At 37.4% G+C, this 20,211-nt stretch overlaps 1 protein-coding gene across 3 annotated transcripts in view; it reads right to left on the bottom strand.

The window, feature by feature from the left end:
• Positions 1-20,211, bottom strand: part of LOC105490059 (transmembrane protein 131) — a 271,947-nt gene that overhangs the window by 198,442 nt on the left and 53,294 nt on the right. For all 3 annotated transcript variants that reach the window (XM_011755316.3, XM_011755317.3, XM_071077307.1), the window contains exon 2: positions 3,091-3,152. In XM_011755316.3, coding sequence (XP_011753618.1) covers positions 3,091-3,152 — 62 coding nt within the window. The remainder of the gene's footprint in view (positions 1-3,090; positions 3,153-20,211) is intronic.

Raw genomic sequence — 20,211 nt, 5'->3', positions numbered from 1 at the left:
AGGTTAGAAGAGCCAACCATTCTGATGAGTTAGGATGGGAATGATGGTTTGAGATACTTGACCAGGGCATCCTGTGGTTATAGCCTTCACGTGGACTTCTGTTGAGATGCAGATTCCTCAGAGTCTGTGTCATCTCAGGAACTGTCTGATCTTTATGTATTCTGGATGCTAAATCTTAGTCCAGCCAAACAGGAATGACAATGGCCAAAGCATCAACTATAGAAAACATGATCTATGGGGGTTATAATTTCTATTCGTAACAAGTGCGAACCCATGGAATATCCGAGAGCACTGCACGTGCATCCTGCCGTGGAGAGTTTTGAAATCAGACAAGGTAAGTATGGTACATATCAGATACTGGATTCCTGCTCTAGCAATTGAGTACTACGGAATAAATTATTCAACTTCCATAAACCTAATTTTCCTTATCTTTAAAAAATAAAGAAAACAAGCATAATCTTTTTGGCAATTTTTAAAATTTATTTTTTACTGATTTCTTATCAGTTGATTTTTGAGGATTAAAAAAATTACTGAGTTGGCCGGGTGTGGTGGCTCACACCTGTAATCCCAGCACTTTGGGAGGCAGAGGCAGGTGGATCACGAGGTCAGGAGATTGAGACCATCCTGGCTAACATACTGAAACCCCGTCTGTACTAAAAATACAAAAAAAATTAACTGGGAGTGGAGGCGGGCGCCTGTAGTCCCAGCTACTTGGGAGGCCTAGGCAGGAGAATGGCGTGGATCCAGGAGGCAGAGCTTGCAGTGAGCCGAGATCGTGACACTGCACTCCAGCCTGGGTGACAGTGCAAGACCCCGTCTCAAAAAAAAAAAAAAAAAAAATTACTATGAGCCAAGCCACATGAATGTACATGAATTCCAGATCTAAGAAGGAATGTTCTTGGGCAAAATTCTAATTTTAAATAATGTAAAACAAGGTTGTTGCTTTGACACTCTCCCTGCTTTAGCTTAAATTTAAATTAGAGAAAGGATATATATTCTGTCATAGAAATGCTATCTGTATATTTTTCTGTTCTAATCATAGCATAAGAAACCAGGAGTTATTTAAAATAGTTAAACCTATTGGTAAATTATAGTCAGAAAAAGGTAAGTTTTATGTCAAAATAAAAACTTTCTGAGAAATACTCAACATTAAAATGAGTAATTTTATATGTATTCAAAAGGGTCATATTCCGCTATTTAGGGGCCATATACTATATTATATAGCATCTCAATATTAGACACTCTACAGAACTCTTAGGTTTTTTTTGTGGCTTAAGTAACCAACTGATACTACTTGCCCTCAACATTTTTCTAGACCAAAATTACCTTTGCCACAGAATTATGAGGTCTCACCCAAGCTCCTGTCCAAGCATCTGAGCAGAACCAAAGACTATTAGCGAACCACATCCCAGTTCACAAGCTTTTCCATACCCAACTTCTTCTAGATATAGATTAGCAGCCTCTCTCAGCAAAAATACAAACCATGCTCCAGAATTTTTAGAACGGACTATCCACCTGCAACCTAGATGTCCAGTTCCTAACAGACACAAATCCTTCCTCAATCAATAAAGATCAACCACACTTAGGGAATTTTCCAGAAATTCAGTCCTGATTTGCCTGCCATCCAGATCCTGTAAACAACCACCTAAAGGAAGATACTTAAAACATTTGTTCCCATAGGTTCTTCAAGTTCTCACCTTGAAACAGATTAAAGAACTAGAAAAAAGAAACTTACGATCATTTTTTAGTAGGAAGGCTTTATAAAATTAGACCTCATTATGTTCAGTTTTTATTCAGCTTTAAAACATACAACGCTGACTCTAGGCAAATACTATGCAACCGCTGTCTATTACGTTTCTCAACATCTCTTACATAAAGAATGATAAATTCATTAAAAAATTTAGAAGAAACAAAAGTTTGTCTTCTAAAAGACTTACTGGCTTCACTGCCAGAGAAAAAGATTCTTAAAATCCATCACTTTTTTTCTTGCTCTCTTCATCTAGCTTAATGTATAAAATGTAATCTAAATTTATGCTAAAATGCAAATAAAAATCTTGTTCCATGTCCCTAGTATAATTATTTTCTCTATTGTCTTGATCTTTTCCTGCCTTTATTATAAACTACAGGAAATATTTTTCCAAAATTGTTTAGGTCACTTAGTTATAAATAAATTAAAAATACTACAGGTAGTATTTCATAATAAAGAGGCTAACAATCATATCTGGAAGGAGAACACTGGGATTCTCGTGTCAGTCCCAGTACCAGAAAGTCATGGGATCTTGATTACCTTTGCTAACCTAAACATTGTTTTCCCTTGAATATAAAACTATTAAAAAATTATCAGTCATGCTAGCAAACAGCACATTACTTGAAAAACAAAAGTTATCATTACAAAGTTACTAAGAAAGGACAAGCACAGAATATGATAAAAGTTTGTAAGAAAGGAGAAAACACCTAGCCATAAGAAATCAGAGGGTTCGTTAAGGTGGCATTTACTCTCTTTCAGCTCTGAAATTCTCAAACTCATTTTTAGCTGGGAAGCCTGAAATAGGCTTCATGGTGATATCTGAACTAGGTCTGAAAGGAAGGACAAGATATATATTGGATTACACTTTCAAATTTTATGTATACTTAATGATGTGACTTAGGATAGCAAGTAGAAGTACAGTACAGGTGAAATCTATAGTACTTATCCTCTCTAGAGAAGTTCTCTTCTAGATAAATATTTTGAGATCCTCCATCTGAATTCACACTCAGAGAACCCCTGCTCCTGATCTGAAGAGAACCCCAGGTCCTGATCTGACCCCTTCCCCTCAGATCCACAGGCACAAACCGTTGCCACAGATTGATGATGTACTTATTTACAAGCTTTTAATACCACAATGAGTTTGCATTTTAAAGAAAGATTTAATCTAAAAGATAACTCATGTAACTACGGAGGTTTTTATATTATTAAAGACTCTACTGACCTATCTTCAAAGCTCATAAACCAATTACAATTCAGAAAAACCAATTGCATTTTTAAAAGAAAAATAATAACCAGATATTATTCAAGGCTTAACAATAACTTTTCAACTTAAAAAAAATTACCTGTAGTAGCCCTCCATCATCAAAACGCAGTACTTCTATTATGCTCTCGGACTGAATGAATGCTGTGAAGAAAACAAAACATACCATCACTTACAGGAACATAAATTTGATTTGCGTAACATCTTCGACCTTAAAGTTAATTAACATAATTTTATATCTAAAAATGGACTGCTTAATGGTGATGGTTAAAAAGAAAAATATGACTAATACTTCAGAATTTTATAAACTAAAAAATACTTTAAAATAAAATAAAGCAACTTCAACCTACAGGCTACATGCCTCCACTTCAAAATATCCATTACTGTTATATTATGAGAAAGCACAAATCATATTCAACAAGATGCAACTAATTATTTTCCCTGATAGATTAACTGAAAATGTCAAAAGCATATAGAAAAGATCACTACAGTATTCTATTTCCCCCAAGAAATGATCAGCTGAAATTCTGTATCACCTGCTCTTTGTAGTGATGATATGACCTGGGATCTACAGTCCAAGGGACTTGGGGAAGAAATGGGCAGGGAAAATAGCAAGATCATTCTGATGCAAGAAACAGCAACACAAAGGTAATATATTTAAAAGCTAACATAGTTATACCACACAATCTGGCAATCATGCTCCTAGTATTTACTGAACTGATTTGAAACCTTACATATAAAAATCTACATACAATTCCTTAAAGCAGCTTTATTCATAATCACCAAAATCTGGACATAGTCAAGATGGCCATCCAAGGTGAACAGACAAACTGTGGTATATCTATACAATGGAATATTACTAAAAGAAAAAGCTACATACTGTATGCTTCCAAGTACATGACATTCCGGAAAAGGCAAAATTATGGAGACAGTAAAAAGATCAGTGGTTGCTAGGAGATCAGGGGGCGATGGGAAAGGTTCAATAAGTGAAGCACAAATATATTTCAGGGTGGTAAAACCATTCTTCATCAAATTGTAACGGTGGATACAGGACATGATGCATTTATCAAAACAGAAACAGAACTTCACAGCACAAAAAGTGAACCTAAATATATGCAAATTTTAAAAATAATTTAGGTGGCTGGGAGACTCCAGGATGGAATGCATAATATGACAAAACAATTTAATTGTATTACAAATGAATGTATCAGCTTTACTGATGCTGGGGGAGAGGGAAGAGTGCTCACCTAAGTAACTCTGGAAATGAGTAGAATCTGTAAGACTAAAGGCGAAAGAAACCATACATATGCACTGTATTCTAGTTGATAATGCTTTTTCCCATGGGAGTTTGGGTTAACCATTCTGATGCCACATTCAGTATACATGTACACTGAAATCAAACAATTAAGTACACAGATGGTAGACACTGGGAGCCAGGTGTCTCACTGTTGGAAGAGCAATTTATACAGAAACAAGGGGGGAAGCCAAAATGATCCAGGTAGTAATGGTTGAGTCAGTGATATCAGTATGAATTCATGTTTAGTGAAACATATAATTACATACATATAAGAATATTTATAGATGTGTATATTCATAGGTTAGTATACATACATGTATTTCCTTGCTCTGTCAGCTCTAAGGGCCTAAAGCAATGACATGCCAATAGCAACGAACGCACCTAGAACTCAGATCTTGTGTTCTAATATTATTTTCCAATAAAAGAAACCAGGGCTTCCTGGAGCAATGGCTGATTTGAGGACAGGGGCAGGAAATACACGAGATGAGAATGGAGCATCCCATAGTGCCGGAAAGTAAACAGAAAACCACCCAAATCCTACACTGATGGGGACAGGGGAAGGAAGGTAAGAATCAACAGAAAGAGCTCCCAAATGACCAAAGCTGAAACAATCTGAGCAACAAAATGAAGTAGTACTAGATGTAGCCCAAAGTATAAAATAAATATCCATAAACCCATACTATTGTAAATTGCTGAATAAATGGGAGAAAAGGGACAAAGTTCACATGCAGAATTTCAACTTATGTGATATTTCATTTGGCTTAATATGGAATTCACTGACTCCCATTAGTTGGTCTTTTGGAATTCTGGGAAGACACTCACTGTCCCACACATGTACCTGGCTGTTCCGGTATGACAAAAGTGGACAGTCAAGCCGCAGAATAACACACTAGTTAATCAGATTACATTACCTAGTTGGATGTTTTTTCTGCCTGCCAAGCATCCTTTTCTCCCTAGTCTAGCAGTCACATCCTGATTTTATTTTGGGAAAACTCCTGTCCTCCCTTTCCTGTGTTTCTCTTCAATGACAGTGCCAACCTGCTCTACTTCCATTCATGCCCTACCAGTCTGTGGCATATAGAGAATATTCAATAAATACTGAAAGCATGAATGACAGCCTACCTTCTTGTTCAGGTACAATAAGCACTGGCATTTGTACTCACTGATGCAAATGACCTTTTTCTGGTTATGTTATCTCTAGTCCTGGCTTATAGTGGGATTTCATTATCAAGATCAGAGCTAATGGCTCCAACAGAATTACTGACACAGTATACTTAGAATGTCTCTAAGTAAAGTGATAATCTCTTTAGAAGAAAGGACTATGAATACAAAAGGCTCTACTCAGCTCACCCATCCCATTCCTCACCTGTTCCCCCCACTTTTTAACACAAACTGAAATTTCGCAGGATCCAGAGAATTTTTTGCTTATTCCCTACTGAACACAAATTTATTGACATAAGAACACAATAAACTAACAAGAAATAACTGAACAGCCAGATGCTCACAATATCAAAGGGCCTCTAATTAGAAACTTTGTCTAACTGGCAGAGGAAACCAACAAGAAACACTGGAAACGAGCTACAGGTGGCTGCTATTAGAGTTCCAATAAAACGACCACTGAATGAGTTCTCACCATCGAGCCAGAAGAAATGTCGATCTAACTGAAGAGAACTACACAAAGGCAGTAGTTTGGGTACACTGCATTTTAAATTAGAAGCTTTAAAAATATATATAAATTAGGAGCCAGGCGCGTTGGCTCACGCCTGTAATCCCAGCACTTTGGGAGGCTGAGGCGGGCAGATCACGAGGTCAGGAGATCGAGACCATCCTGGCTAACACAGTGAAACCCCGTCTCTACTAAAAATACAAAAAATTAGAATTAGCAGGGCGTGGTGGCGGGCGCCTGTAGTCCCAGCTACTCGGAAGACTGAGGCAGGAAAATGGCGTGAACCCGGGAGGCAGAGCTTGCAGTGAGCCAAGATCACACCACTGCACTCCAGCCTGGGCGACAGAGCCAGACTCTATCTCAAAAAAAAAAAAAAAAAAAGAACATATATATATATATACACACACACACACACACACACACACACACACACACACACACAAATTACATTATGAATTCATAGTTTTAAAAGTATGAGTTACGTTAAAAATATGAATGTTAGTTAAAAAGATTAGTAACAGCAGCTGATTATAAAGTCTCAAAAGGAAAACACTTTGTTACAATCGCTGACTTTCCTTAAAAGATACAGAGATAAACAGGATTCAACTCTGGCATAAAACAAATTAACATATTTTGCTTTAAGCGGCCAATTATAATACCTTTCAATTATATGCCTAAAAAGCTAGATAGAACACTAGCTATAGACTTAATCATTTCACATGCAAAGTTAAGCTATAAAATATAAATGTAACAAAAGTAAGTCATCACACCTCCACATTCAAAACCACAACTAGTAACAGCTTCCTCTCCCAAAAATATTTCCCCTAATTTTATGCTGTTAATGAATTCCAGAATTTCCTGATGTTCCCTAGTTCAAGCATCAAACAAATGTAATTGAAATAAAAATAACCTAATAATTACTGATCACTTTTATTAAAATTCAAACTAACCCTATGACACAGACATTATGATCCCATTTTAAAGTAAAGAAATAACCTGCTCCTGAATGACTACTGGGTACATAACGAAATGAAGGCAGAAATAAAGATGTTCTTTGAAACCAATGAGAACAAAGATACAACATACCAGAATCTCTGGGACACATTTAAAGCAGTGTGTAGAGGGAAATTTATAGCACTAAATGCCCACAAGAGAAAACTGGAAAGATCTAAAATTGACACCCTAACATCACAATTAAAAGAACTAGAGAAGCAAGAACAAATACACTCAAAAGCTAGCAGAAGGCAAGAAATAACTAAGATCAGAGCAGAACTGAAGGACATAGAGACACAAAAAACCCCACAAAAAAAATCAATGAATCCAGGAGTTGGTTTTTTGAAAAGATCAACAAAATTGATAGACTGCTAGCAAGACTAAAGAAGAAAAGAGAGAAGAATCAAATAGACCCCATAAAAAATGATAAAGGGGATATCACCACCGACCCCACAGAAATACAAACTACCGTCAGAGAATACTAGAAACACCTCTACACAAATAAACTAAAAAATCTAGAAGAAATGGATAATTTCCTGGACACTTACACTCTCCCAAGACTAAACCAGGAAGAAGCTGAATTCCTGAATAGACCAATAGCAGGCTCTGAAATTGAGACAATAATTAATAGCCTACCAACGAAAAAAAGTCCAGGACCAGATGGAGTCACAGCTGAATTCTACCAGAGGTACAAGGAGGAGCTGGTACCATTCCTTCTGAAACTATTCCAATCAATAGAAAAAGAGGGAATCCTCCCTAACTCATTTTATGAGGCCAACATCATCCTGATACCAAAGCCTGGCAGAGACACAACAAAAAAAGAGAATTTTAGACCAATATCCCTGATGAACATCGATGCAAAAATCCTCAATAAAATACTGGCAAACCGGATCCAGCAGCACATCAAAAAGCTTATCCACCATGATCAAGTGGGCTTCATCCCTGGGATGCAAAGCTGGTTCAACATATGCAAATCAATAAACGTAATCCAGCATATAAACAGAACCAAAGACAAAAACCACATGATTATCTCAATAGATGCAGAAAAGGACTTTGACAAAATTTAACAGCCCTTCATGCTAAAAACTCTCAATAAATTCGGTATTGATGGAACGTATCTCAAAATAATAAGAACTATTTATGACAAACCCACAGCCAATATCATACTGAATGGGCAAAAACTGGAAGCATTCTCTTTGAAAACTGGCACAAGACAGGGATGCCCTCTCTCACCATTCCTATTCAACATAATGTTGGAAGTTCTGGCTAGGGCAATCAGGCAAGAGAAAGATATAAAGGGTATTCAGTAAGGAAAAGAAGAAATCAAATTGTCCCTGTTTGCAGATGACATGATTGTATATTTAGAAAACCCCATTGTCTCAGCCCAAAATCTCCTCAAGCTGATGATAAACTTCAGCAAAGTCTCGGGATACAAAATTAATGTGCAAAAATCACAAGCATTCTTATACACCAGTAACAGACAAACAGAGAGCCAAATCATGAATGAACTTCCATTCACAATTGCTTCAAAGAGAATGAAATACCTAGGAATCCAACTTACAAGGGATGTAAAGGACCTCTTGAAGGAGAACTACAAACCACTGCTCAGTGAAATAAAAGAGGACACAAACAAATGGAAAAACATACCATGCTCATGGATAGAAAGAATCAATATCATGAAAATGGCCATACTGCCCAAGGTAATTTATAGATTCAATGCCATCCCCATCAAGCTACCAATGAGTTTCTTCACAGAATTGGAAAAAACTGCTTTAAAGTTCATATGGAACCAAAAAAGAGCCCGCATCGCCAAGACAATCCTAAGTCAAAAGAGCAAAGCTGGAGGCATCATGCTACCTGACTTCAAACTATACTACAAGGCTACAGTAACCAAAACAGCATGGTACTGGTACCAAAACAGAGATGTAGACCAATGGAACAGAACAGAGCCCTCAGAAATAATACCACACATCTACAGCCATCTGATCTTTGACAAACCTCAGAAAAACAAGAAATGGGGAAAGGATTCCCTATTTAATAAATGGTGCTGGGAAAATTGGCTAGCCATAAGTAGAAAGCTGAAACTGGATCCTTTCCTTACTCCTTATATGAAAATTAATTTAAGATGGATTAGAGACTTAAATGTTAGACCTAATACCATAAAAACCCTAGAAGAAAACCTAGGTAATACCATTCAGGACATAGGCATGGGCAAGGACTTCATGTCTAAAACACCAAAAGCAATGGCAACAAAAGCCAAAATTGACAAATGGGATCTAATTAAACTAAAGAGCTTCTGCACAGCAAAAGAAACTACCATCAGAGTGAACAGGCAACCTATAGAATGGGAGAAAATTATTGCAATCTACTCATCTGACAAAGGGCTAATATCCAGAACCTACAAAGAACTCAAACAAATTTACAAGAAAAAAATCAAACAACCCCATCGAAGAGTGGGCAAAGGTTATGAAGAGACAGTTCTCAAAAGAAGACATTCATACAGCCAACAGACACATGAAAAAATGCTCATCATCACTGGCCATCAGAGAAATGCAAATCAAAACCACAATGAGATACCATCTCACACCAGTTAGAATGGCAATCATTAAAAAGTCAGGAAACAACAGGTGCTGGAGAGGATGTGGAGAAATAGGAACACTTTTACACTGTTGGTGGGATTATAAACTAGTTCAACCATTATGGAAAACAATGTGGCAATTCCTCAAGGATCTAGAACTAGAAGTACCATATGACCCAGCCATCCCATTACTGGGTATATACCCAAAGGATTATAAATCATGCTGCTATAAAGACACATGCACACGTATGTTTATTGCGGCACTATTCACAATAGCAAAGACTTGGAATCAACCCAAATGTCCATCAATGACAGACTGGATTAAGAAAATGTGGCACATATACACCATGGAATACTATGCAGCCATAAAAAAGGATGAGTTTGTGTCCTTTGAAGGGACATGGATGCAGCTGGAAACCATCATCCTCAGCAAACTATCGCAAGAACAGAAAACCAAACACCGCATGTTCTCACTCATAGGTGGGAACTGAACAATGAGATCACCTGGACTTGGGAAGGGGAACATCATACACTGGGGCCTATCATGGGGAGGGGGGAGGGCGGAGGGATTGCATTGGGAGTTATACCTGATGTAAATGACGAGTTGATGGGTGCTGACGAGTTGATGGGTGCAGCACACCAACATGGCACAAGTATACGTATGTAACAAATCTGCACGTTATGCACATGTACCCTAGAACTTAAAGTATAATAATAAAAATAAATAAATAAATAAAGTAAAGAAATAGACACAGTGAGATATACTCAGCAAGGAAGTGGCTAGAGAACACTATGAATTTCAGCAATGTGAATCTATGCTTCTAAACCCATCCCTATTTACTTTCAAAATAAATTTTACAGAATGCTCATGACTAACGGCACCTTGAAGAAACCACATTTTTTAAATTGGGCATATATTTCTGACAATAAGTGAGGAAAGGAAGATTGATAAAGGAAAGGAAGGGATTTAAAATTCTGGCTTTTATGATTCTACTCAAATTTACTCTGAAGCTGGGCTCCGTAAGATCTACTTGAAGCTCCTCACACCGACCCACATCTCTGAGCTGTCTGTGAGTAACAAAGCCATTTATAATCTGTGTAAAAATGTCAGTGTGTCAGTTGTTGCAAAATAGGAACACTTGCTTTCAAAACAGAAGTTCACAAATTGTTTACTTCCCTATTTAGTTAAGATTAAAAATAGCTTCAGTTTAAAGACAAATCTTTGTCTACAAGTTTTTGTTTTTTCTTTTAGGTGAAGATACTTTTCTGAATATTACAACTGATGAATATAATTTGCGATTTTAATACATCTAAAATAACTCATGAAAAAAACAAATGCTGTAAATAACTAGTAGAAAAACATATGCCACATTGTGGGGGGTGGTGTCAGGCATTAGGAACCTAGGCTGTCATTGTATATCTTTACCTTCCAGCCTTCACAATCTCCTAACTCATAAAAGGAGAAGGCTGGAACAGTCAAATCAGTGATTTTTAAACTTTCTTCTACAAAAACCAGGAAGAGAAGAAAGGGCCACACAGGCAGGCCTCAGGAGGGTCCCCAAAGCTGTGTTACAAAGCCACCTTGCCTAGCATACTTTTGTTGTGGCTGGCGTCTTCTCCTCCTTCAAGTCTCAGCCTTGACCCCATTCCCAGTGTGGCCCTCCTTGGCTTCTCAGAGCAACCCGGTTATCCTCTATTATATTCCCTATCTTAACTCTTATTACAACCTGTAAAAGTTCCTGGTTTGCTTGCCAACAATCTGTGCCTAGGAGCAAGTCTGAAAAAACAGAAGATAAGAAATTCTGGTTAAGATAATGACATTGTGCTTGAGCCCAGGGGGCAGAGGTTGCAGTGAGCTGAGATAGTGCCACTGCACTCCAGTTTGGGTGACAGAACAAGACCCTGTCAAAAAAAAAAAAAGACACTGCCATTTTAGAATTCAACATTGTTACAGACATCAATATCTCATTTATAGTTACGCTTGCTCAATATTTTGTTTCAACAAAGGGCTCAATAACAATTTTAAAACAACCTGGACTAGGTCCATATGGGTCCCTTCAAACCATAAAGACATTTTATGATCAAAGCTTTGCTTCTTCCCTCATTAGTTTTATTATCTGAAAAATGTAATGTATACGTGTCTTCTTGCCACATTAAAAGTACAAGGAAATTCATATAAACCATATTCTATCAAGACCACTCAATATCATCAAGTTCCTAAAGAAGCTATGCCCATGTTGTTTACTAAAGACTCATAATATAATCTTATGTAATTCAGATGTGCAGGATACACGCCATGTTGTTTACTAAGACTCATAATATAATCCTATGTAATTCAGATGTGCAGGATACGCACCATGCATCTAAAAAGATGGGCCAGAAAGATTTTTCAAAATTCAGTTTATAGCTAAAGACAAAATACCATAATTTTCACCTTATCCTAAAGTATCAAAGTCATCTAAAAAGATCTGTAAACTTCAGTTATAAAATGTAGAACTAATGCTCAAGAACCACCAACTACTCTTAGCAGCTTCAGTATCAGAACAATCACTAAAACTCTGAAGCTCACACTGCAAATGCTCTAAACATTAAGCTATTATTGGAACTACAGCCCGTAACAGTAGGCCCTAGTCAGAACCGATATGATAAACCTAAATAGGCTGACTGTTAAAATATTTAAATGCAGTCATGTACCACGTAATGTTTTGGTCAACGATGGACTGCATATATGATGGTGGCTCCATAAGATTATAATACTGTATTTACTGTACCCTTTTCTATGTTTAGATACACAAAAACTTGCCATTGTGTTACAACTGCCTACAGTATTCGGTATAGTAACATGTTGTACAGGCTTGCAGTCTAGGAGCAATAGGCTGTATCATATACCTTAGGTATGTAGTAGGCTATACCACCTAGGTTTGTGTAGGTACACTCTATGTTAGCACAAGGATTAAATGGCCTAACACCACTCAGGATGTTTTCCACACTGAGTGATGCATGACCACAGTACCCAAAGTCTCGAAACAGAAACAACCCAAGTGTCCATCACAGATGAAAGGATCAACACGGCAGTTACATAATGAAATGTTATTCAGCCACAAAAAAAGAATGAAATTCTGATATATGATACAACATGAATGGACTTTGAAAATATTATGCTAAGTGAAATAAACTAGACAAAAAAAGGGCAAATACTGTGCTTCTACTCACATGAAAAATCTAGAATAAGCCAATTCACGGGGACAGAAAGTAGATTAGAGGTTACTAGGCAACAGGGTAGGGGGAAGTGGGGAAAGTGAGTTGTGGCTTAATGGTTACTGAGTCTCTAGGGTAATGAAAAAAGAATGGTGGTGTTTGTATAACATTGTGATTAATGCTACTGAATAGTACACTTAAAAATAGTTATAAATGGTGAATTTTATTCTACATACATGTTTTTAAAACCACAAAACAACTCATTAACTTAGACAAAAAAATAAAAAATATTACAAGTTGAACCCAGCAATGTATAAAATTATGCATTATAACCAAGCGATTTTTACTCAGGGTATGCAAGACTCTTACCCAAAATTCAAAAACTGATCATTGTAATTCACCCCATCAACAGGCTAAAGAGGAAAAACACATGATCCTATCAACTGAAACAAAAAGTATTTGACAAAACCCAACACCTCTTCGTGATAAAAACTCTCAACAAGATGGGAGAAATGTAGAACGACCTCAACCTCAACCTCTAGATAATATCCTTCTTACTGGTAAAAGACTGAATATGTAGGCCCTGAGACTGGGAACATGTCAAGGATGTGGCTCTCTATTCAACACGTGCTAGAAGTTCTGTGGCCACTTTAACAAGGCAAGGGGGAAAAAAAGACGAACACACTGGAAAGGAAATAAAACTCCCTAATTGCAGGCTACATACTTGTTTATGTAAAAACCCCAAGGACTCAAAAAGAAAAGTCCTTCTTAAAGGTAATAAGTACATATAGCAAAGTTGTAGAATACAAGGTCTAAATCCCAAAATCCAGTACATTTCTATATACTAACAATCAGGATATGCAAAAATCAACATTAAAATGCCATTTACAACGCCATTTATGACTCCAAATAAAATGAAGTACGTCAGATATAAATCTAAGAAAGCATGCACAGGATACATGTACTGAAATATACAAAATGCTGATGAAAGAACTCAAAGAAGACCTACATAAACAAGAAGACACACTATATTCATGGACTGAAAGACTCAAAATGTAAAGATGCTAATTCTTCCCAAATTGATCTGTGGGTTTAATGTAAAGCCTATAAAAATCCCAGGATGATTTTTTGTTGACAAGTTTATACAAAAAAATTAGATAGGAATAAACCCTAGAATTGCTACGAGCAATCTTCAAAAATAAGAATAAAGTGAGAGGAATCACTCCACCAGACAATATGTCTTACTGTGTAACTTCAGTAACCACGGCAGTGTGATACTGGCAGAGAGATAAACACATAAATCACTTGCAGAGAGTAGAGCACCTAGAAACGGAACCATATATGCCTCACTGGTTTTGACAAAACTGCAAAAGCAATTCATTGGAAGAACAGCATTTCCAACAAATAGCACTGAAGCAATGAGACATCTATAGACCAAAACAATATTTTTTTTAAAGAACCCTGACCTAATCTTTACAACTTATACAAAAATCAACTCAAAATACATCACTGCTCTAAATTTAAAATGTAAAACTATACAACTTTTTTAAAAGGACAGAGGAGAAGATCTTCAGGATCCAGGGTTTGGCAGTGTTCCTAGAGTTGACACCAAAAGCACAATCCAGGAAAAAAAAAAAAAAAGAGATAAATTGTTGTACCTCATCAAAATGAAAAACTTTGCCCTTCACATGACCCTGTTAAGAGCAGGACGGGACAAACTATGAGAAGGTATAAAATATTTGCAAACTACATATTTAACAGAAGTCTAAAGATCTACGCTATATAAAGAACTCAAAACCAGAAAAGAACAATCCAATAAGCAAGGGAAGAGATGTTCAACATCCTTAACCATCAGGGAAATGGAAAATTAAAGCCACAGTATCAGGAGGGTGAAAATGAAATACTCATTCCTATCAAAAGATCAACATCCTGGTCGTGACTTTGTAGTATTCTTTGTCAAGATATTGCCATTGGGAGGAACCAGGTACGGGCTACACAGGATCTCTCTGTATAATTTCTTATAACAGTATGTGATTCTAACATGATCTCAATAAGAATCTGTATTAAAAAACAAAATAGCTAATGATAAATTCTGGTGATTATTTCTGCCTGCTCAACAGTTTATCTTCAAACTGTTTTTCTAATAGTGGTTCTTAAATGGGTTAATATTTATAATATTAAGATAATGAAATTTAATTTCAGGACCTACATGCCATTATCAATGTTAATTCAATCAACTGGTTTGACAGCGAGAGTTGAGAATGGTTTGAAGAAACAAAATAGTACAGGAGAAGAAAAAAAAGCAACAGAGAGTACTGTCAGTGAAAATGGCAAAGTTAGGGACATTTGAAAATTCTAACAAGAAAATTGGCAGCATCAGAATAAACTTTCTAAGAACTCTGGCAATTAACCAAAAGCTTGCAGCAATCCGTGGAGTGTTAATGCATTTTTAAAAAGCTGAATCTCAACAAGAACAGTGAAATATGTGGCGTTTAACTTTTCCATTCTCATTCTCTTCTCTCCAGCTCTGTGACAGCACTGTAACCAACAGCCCAGTCACAGTGAAAGCCAGCAGCCTGACAGGCAGTAAGGGTGGCAGAACAATGCTGGAGCTCCTGGAAAGCCTGATTTCCAGAGAACTGTCTTTACCTGATGAGTGTGGTGAGTCCCAGTGAGGCCCCACCTGGAAGGCTATTTTTATTTGACCTGACTCAGAGCTTCCCCACTGTGAAAAGCCTTGACCCCGGTAACAGTTGTCAAAAACCTCTAGGGGAAATTTTTAAAAATCTGGCTGCAGAACAATGTGGTAGATGACAGTTGGGCCAAACAATAAGCAGACCCAAAAGTTTAAAAGGAAAAGTTGGGAATAAGATGTCCACAGGGCTGTAAAAAGTGTTGACACCTTCCTGCCAATCTAGAAGGTCCTGTGTACACATCGGGCTCTGGCTCTGCATGTGCTCAGAAGAAACCTGAGACATCCCTAAGCTCTCACACCTGGGGCTGACCCCAGGCTTTGTGCGAACAGGAGGTGAAGGCTAAGGAACAGCTGTCAACTGCCTGGCTGAGTGTTTTGATGTGCCCCAACACACGTATGTGCACGCAAATACACAGGCCTCTCAACAAAGACTGGGAGAATTACTGGTTCCAGGTTTTTAAGGAAATCTCTGTTCGATCATTAGATGACTATGAAGCTCACCACACGGCGACTTCGGTAGCCATGCACCACAAATAATATAGATTTAAAATAACTTGTTCAGAAAGTCACTAAACAAACAGCAACAAAAACAACAACAAACCTTAGGGAGGGGAAAATCTAATTTCCAGAGTTGCCACCTTATAGGTTAATTGTCCAGTTTTCAACAAAAAATTGAGAGACATACAAGGACAAAAAAGTATAAAGGGACAAAAAATATTTAATAGAAACTGCCCTTGAGAAAGCCCAGGTTTTAGGATTACTAAATAATTTAATTCAGCTTTTTAAATATATTCAAAGAACTGAAGGAAATGACATCCAAAGAACTAAAAGTCTCACCAAATGGAGAATGTTAGAGAGAAAAAGAAATGATTAACATAACCAAATAGAAAAGTATAATAACTGAAATGAGCCCCTCCCACCACCAAGTTTTCAAAGAAATTTAAAGAAACAAGAAGATATGGCTCATACATAGGAAAAAAGGCCATCACCAGTAATGGTCCCTGAGGATAGGACTTACTAGAAGACTTTAAATAAGCTATTTCAAATATGTTCAAAGGAAAAAAGGAAACCACGTGCAAAACTAAAATACGAGAACAATGCTTCACCAAATAGAAAATATCAATAAAGAGAAAGAAATTGGAAAAAGTAAGCAAATAGAAATTCTGGACATAAAAGTACAATAACTAAAACAATTCATCAGAGGAGTTCAATAGCATATCTTGGCAGGCAAAGGGAAGAATCAGCAAACTCAAAAATAGGTTGGTTAAGATTATCCAGTCTGGGAAATAGAAATAAAAATGAAGAAAAAGGAAGAGCCTGAGTGATTACAAAACACATGAAGAGTACCACCATCTGTATAACGGGAGTCTCAGAAGAGGACAGAAAAAAAGGCATGAAGAATATTTGAAGAATAGGTGATATTAGTCCAAACTACACTGTTACAAGTTGATGTTAATTGTAATGCTCACAACCATTAAAAAATAAAATTTTGGCCGGGCGCGGTGGCTCAAGCCTGTAATCCCAGCACTTTGGGAGGCCGAGACGGGCGGATCACGAGGTCAGGAGATCGAGACCATCCTGGCTAACCCGGTGAAACCCCGTCTCTAGTAAAAAATACAAAAAAATAGCCGGGCGAGGTGGCGGGTGCCTGTAGTCCCAGCTACTCGGGAGGCTGAGGCAGGAGAATGGCGTAAACCCGGGAGGCGGAGCTTGCAGTGAGCCGAGATCCGGCCACTGCACTCCAGTCTCGGCGACAGAGCAAGACTCCGTCTCAAAAAAAAAAAAAAAAAAAAAATTTAAATTATTTAAAAGGTCTGAATTCAGACTAAGACAAAAATTGCTACTAGAGAAAAAAAGACATTTAATAATAATAAAGCCATCAATCCACTAAGATGACATAATTATAAACATACATGAACCTAACGAGAGCTCCAAAATACAGGAAATAAAAACATACAGGATGAAGGGATAAATAAGAAATTCAATAAAAATATTTGGAGAATTCAATATCCCACTTTCAAACATGGGTAGAACAACTAGAGAGAAGGTCAATAAGAAAATAACAAGGAAATTTGAACTATACTAGAAACTAATTATAGAGTCCTCTACCCAAAAACAGAATACACATTCTTCCCAAGTGTACATGGAACATTTTCCAGGATAGATCATGCTAGATGTTAGGTCATAAAACAATTCCAATAAATTTAAAAGGACTGGAGTCATACAAAGTATGTCATTCAACCACAATGGATATGAATTTGAAATTAGAGGGAAATTTGGGAAAACTCAGAAAATATGTGGGTATTAAAAAAAATACAAACCTTCATAATCAGTGTGACAAATAAGAAGTGAGAAGGGGAACAAGAAAATATTTTGAAATAAAAACAAAGACACAAAATACTTTATGGGATATACAAAAGCAATACTAGAAGAAAAATTATAACCAATCATGCCTATATTAAAACAAAAATCTCAAATTAATAACTTAACCTACCATTTAAAGAGAAACTAGAAAAATAAAAACCCAAAGCAAGAAGGAAAGAAACAATACAGGTTGTTAGAAATATAGACCAGAAGAAAAAAAGAGGAAATTAATGAAAACAAAAGTTGGTTCTTTGAAAAGATTAACAAAATTGGTAAGGCTTTAAGCTAGGCCAACCAAGAAAACAATCATGAATGAAACAGGGAGTGGAACAAAAGGCAGCAGAAACTTCTGCAGACTTAAACGTCCCTGTCTGACAGCTTTGAAAAGAGTAGTGCTTCTCCCAGCACAGAGTTTGAGATCTGAGAACGGACAGACTACCTCTTCAAGTGGGTCCCTGATCCCTGAGTAGCCTAACTGGGAGACACCTCCCAGTAGGGGCTGACTGACACCTCATACAGCTGGGTGCCCCTCTGAGATGAAGCTTCCAGAGGAAGGATCAGGCAGCAACATTTGCCCATTCTGCAATATTTGCTGTTCTGCAGCCTCCGCCGGTGATACCCAGGCAAACAGGGTCTGGAGTGGACCTCAGCAAACTCCAACAGACCTGCAGTTGAGGGTCCTGACTGTTAGAAGGAAAACTAACAAACAGAAGGACATCCACGCCAAAAACCCATCTGTACGTCACCATCATCAAAGACCAAGGTAGATAAAACCACAAACATGGGGACAAACCGGAGCAGAAAAGCTGAAAATTCTAAAAATCAAGAGTGCCTCTTCTCCTCCAAAGGAAAGCAGCTCCCTGCCAGCAACAGAACAAAGCTGGACGGAGAATGACTTTGATGAGTTGAGAGAAGTCTTCAGACAATCGGTAATAACAAACTTCTCCGAGCTAAAGGAGGATGTTCGAACCCATTGCAAAGAAGCTAAAAATCTTGAAAAAAGATTAGACGAATGGCTAACTAGAATAAACTGTGGTGAGAAGACCTTAAATGGCCTGATGGAGCTGAAAACCATGGCACGAGAACTACATGACACATGCACAAGCTTCAGTAGCCGATTTGATCAAGTGGAAGAAAGGATATCAGTGATTGAAGATCAAATGAATGAAAGGAAGCGAGAAGTTAAGTTTAGAGAAAAAAGAGTCAAAAGAAAAGAACAAAGCCTCCAAGAAATATGGGACTATGTGAAAACACCACATCTACATCTGACTTGCGTACCTGAAAAGTGACGGGGAGAATGGAACCAAGTTGGAAAACACTCTTCAGGATATTATTCAGAAGAACTCCCCAACCTAGCAAGGCAGGCCAACATTCAAATTCAGGAAATAGAACGCCACAAAGATACTCCTCGAGAAGAGCAACTCCAAGACACATAATTGTCAGATTCACCAAAGTTGAAATGAAGGAAAAAATGTTAAGGGCAGCCAGAGAGAAAGGTTGGGTTATCCACAAAGGAAAGCCCATCAGACTAACAGCAGATCTCTCAGCAGAAACTCTACAAGCCAGAAGAGAGTGGGAGCAAATATTCAACATTCTTAAGGAAAAGAATTTTGAAGCCAGAATTTCATATCCAGCCAAAATAAGCTTAATAAGGAGAAATAAAATCCTTTACAGACAAACAAATGCTGAGAGATTCTGTCACCACCAGGCCTGCCTTACAAGAGCTCCTGAAGGAAGCACTAAACATGGAAAGGAAGAACCAGTAACAGTCACTGCAAAAACATGCCAAATTGTAAAGACCATCGATGCTAGGAAGAAACTGCATCAACTAACAAGCAACATAACCAGCTAATATCATAATGACAGGATCAAATTCACACATAACAATATTAACCTTAAATGTAAATGGACTAAATGCTCCAATTAAAAGACACAGACTGGCAAACTGGATAGAGTCAAGACCCATCAGTTTGCTGTATTCAGGAGACCCATCTCACATGCAGAGACACATACAGGCTCAAAATAAAGGGATGGAGCAAGATCTACCAAGCAAATGGAAAACAGAAAAAAGCAGGGGTTGCAATCCTAGTCTCTGATAAAACAGACATTAAACCAACAAAGATCAAAAGAGACAAAGAAGGCCATTACATAATGGTAAAGGGATCAATTCAACAAGAGCTAACTATCCTAAATATATATGCACCCAATACAGGAGTACCCAGATTCATAAAGCAAGCCCTTAGAGACCTACAAAGAGACTTAGACTCCCACACAATAATAATGGGAGACTTCAACACCCCACTGTCAACATTAGACAGATCAACGAGACAGAAGGTTAACAAGGATATTTAGGACTTGAACTCAGCTCTGCACCAAGCAAACCTAACAGACATCTACAGAACTCTCCACCCC

The sequence above is a fragment of the Macaca nemestrina genome, chromosome 13 (genome assembly GCF_043159975.1).
Source record: "Macaca nemestrina isolate mMacNem1 chromosome 13, mMacNem.hap1, whole genome shotgun sequence".
NCBI classification, from domain to species: Eukaryota; Metazoa; Chordata; class Mammalia; order Primates; family Cercopithecidae; genus Macaca; species Macaca nemestrina.
The sequence above is the reverse complement of the archived record's forward strand: the minus strand, read 5'-3'. Positions and strand labels throughout refer to the sequence as shown.